General features: G+C 47.4%; 1 protein-coding gene across 1 annotated transcript in view; it reads right to left on the bottom strand.

Moving 5' to 3' along the window:
- Positions 1 to 177: 177 nt before the first annotated feature.
- Positions 178 to 974, bottom strand: part of LOC119594828 — a gene marked incomplete in the record, with an annotated part of 6,386 nt that continues 5,589 nt past the window's right edge. Inside the window, 2 exon segments of the mRNA XM_037943914.1 lie at positions 178 to 255; positions 420 to 848. Coding sequence (XP_037799842.1) covers positions 178 to 255; positions 420 to 848 — 507 coding nt within the window.

Genomic DNA, 974 nt, shown 5'->3' with positions numbered 1-974 from the left:
CTAACCTGGTGGTAAGGGGTCGCCAAACATATTGTGGTCTTGAAATACCATCTGAACTGAATATCTTTTCGTCACAGAAGACGACACGCTCCCAAGAGTCAGCAGCCCTCTAGGCATTAGGGCTGGCCAGCGACCTCTCAAACACGTGCTGTGAAGCCTACATCGGGTGGCGTCATCTCAGCACTGTAGACGTAAGACAAGGTGTATGGCGACAGCAGGCTTTGTTGGAGCATCGGCATTGGCATTTGCTATGGCCTAGTAAACAATAAAGAAAACAAATAGAAATACAGATGGCTGATGGTTAGCGATATTACGTAACATTGTGAACATAGTTTACACCCTAGCATGTCATCATTATGCCTCAAATAACTATAATTAGTATTCTACTGACAGGGTATCATGCCAATCACATGATTTACCTGGTCATCATTGTGGCTGGTGCAGCGTGGCCGGCCGATCCGTCGCATATCTTCTACGTAACTAGTGTCTTCATGTTGCCTTATCCACCTTGTTACTATGTTGCGGTGGATACGAAGCTGCTGTGCAATATCAGAAATGGTGTCGCCAGCTTCATGTAGGGCAACAATAGCTCCATACGTTGACTGTGAGTTCTCCATCGTAACTGTTAAACATAATCTTTTTGGCCGACAGTGACTTCGGTAGGCTTTCGTGGACACCATTCTGAGCCCAGTGCCATAGTCAGGCATGCCAATCCTTCCCACCCACAGCACCAGCACCCATGTGAACGTTTTTGGACGGCACTGGGCACCCTCAGCACCGACACTTTTCAGATCCAGTGTACGTGACCTAGTGGTCAGCAGCGAATATTTTGCACATCCGCAATGCGTCTGAGTGTGGCAGCGTTCGGAGCAATAAGGGCTAGATCATCTGCAAGAGTTATATACCGCCGTGCTGGTTAAATGGCAACCCACCCGTGCATTGTTTGGTAGATTAATTCTACATCGTTAACATAC

Source organism: Penaeus monodon, chromosome 34 (genome assembly GCF_015228065.2).
Source record: "Penaeus monodon isolate SGIC_2016 chromosome 34, NSTDA_Pmon_1, whole genome shotgun sequence".
In the NCBI taxonomy this organism is placed as follows: Eukaryota; Metazoa; Arthropoda; class Malacostraca; order Decapoda; family Penaeidae; genus Penaeus; species Penaeus monodon.
The sequence above is the reverse complement of the archived record's forward strand: the minus strand, read 5'-3'. Positions and strand labels throughout refer to the sequence as shown.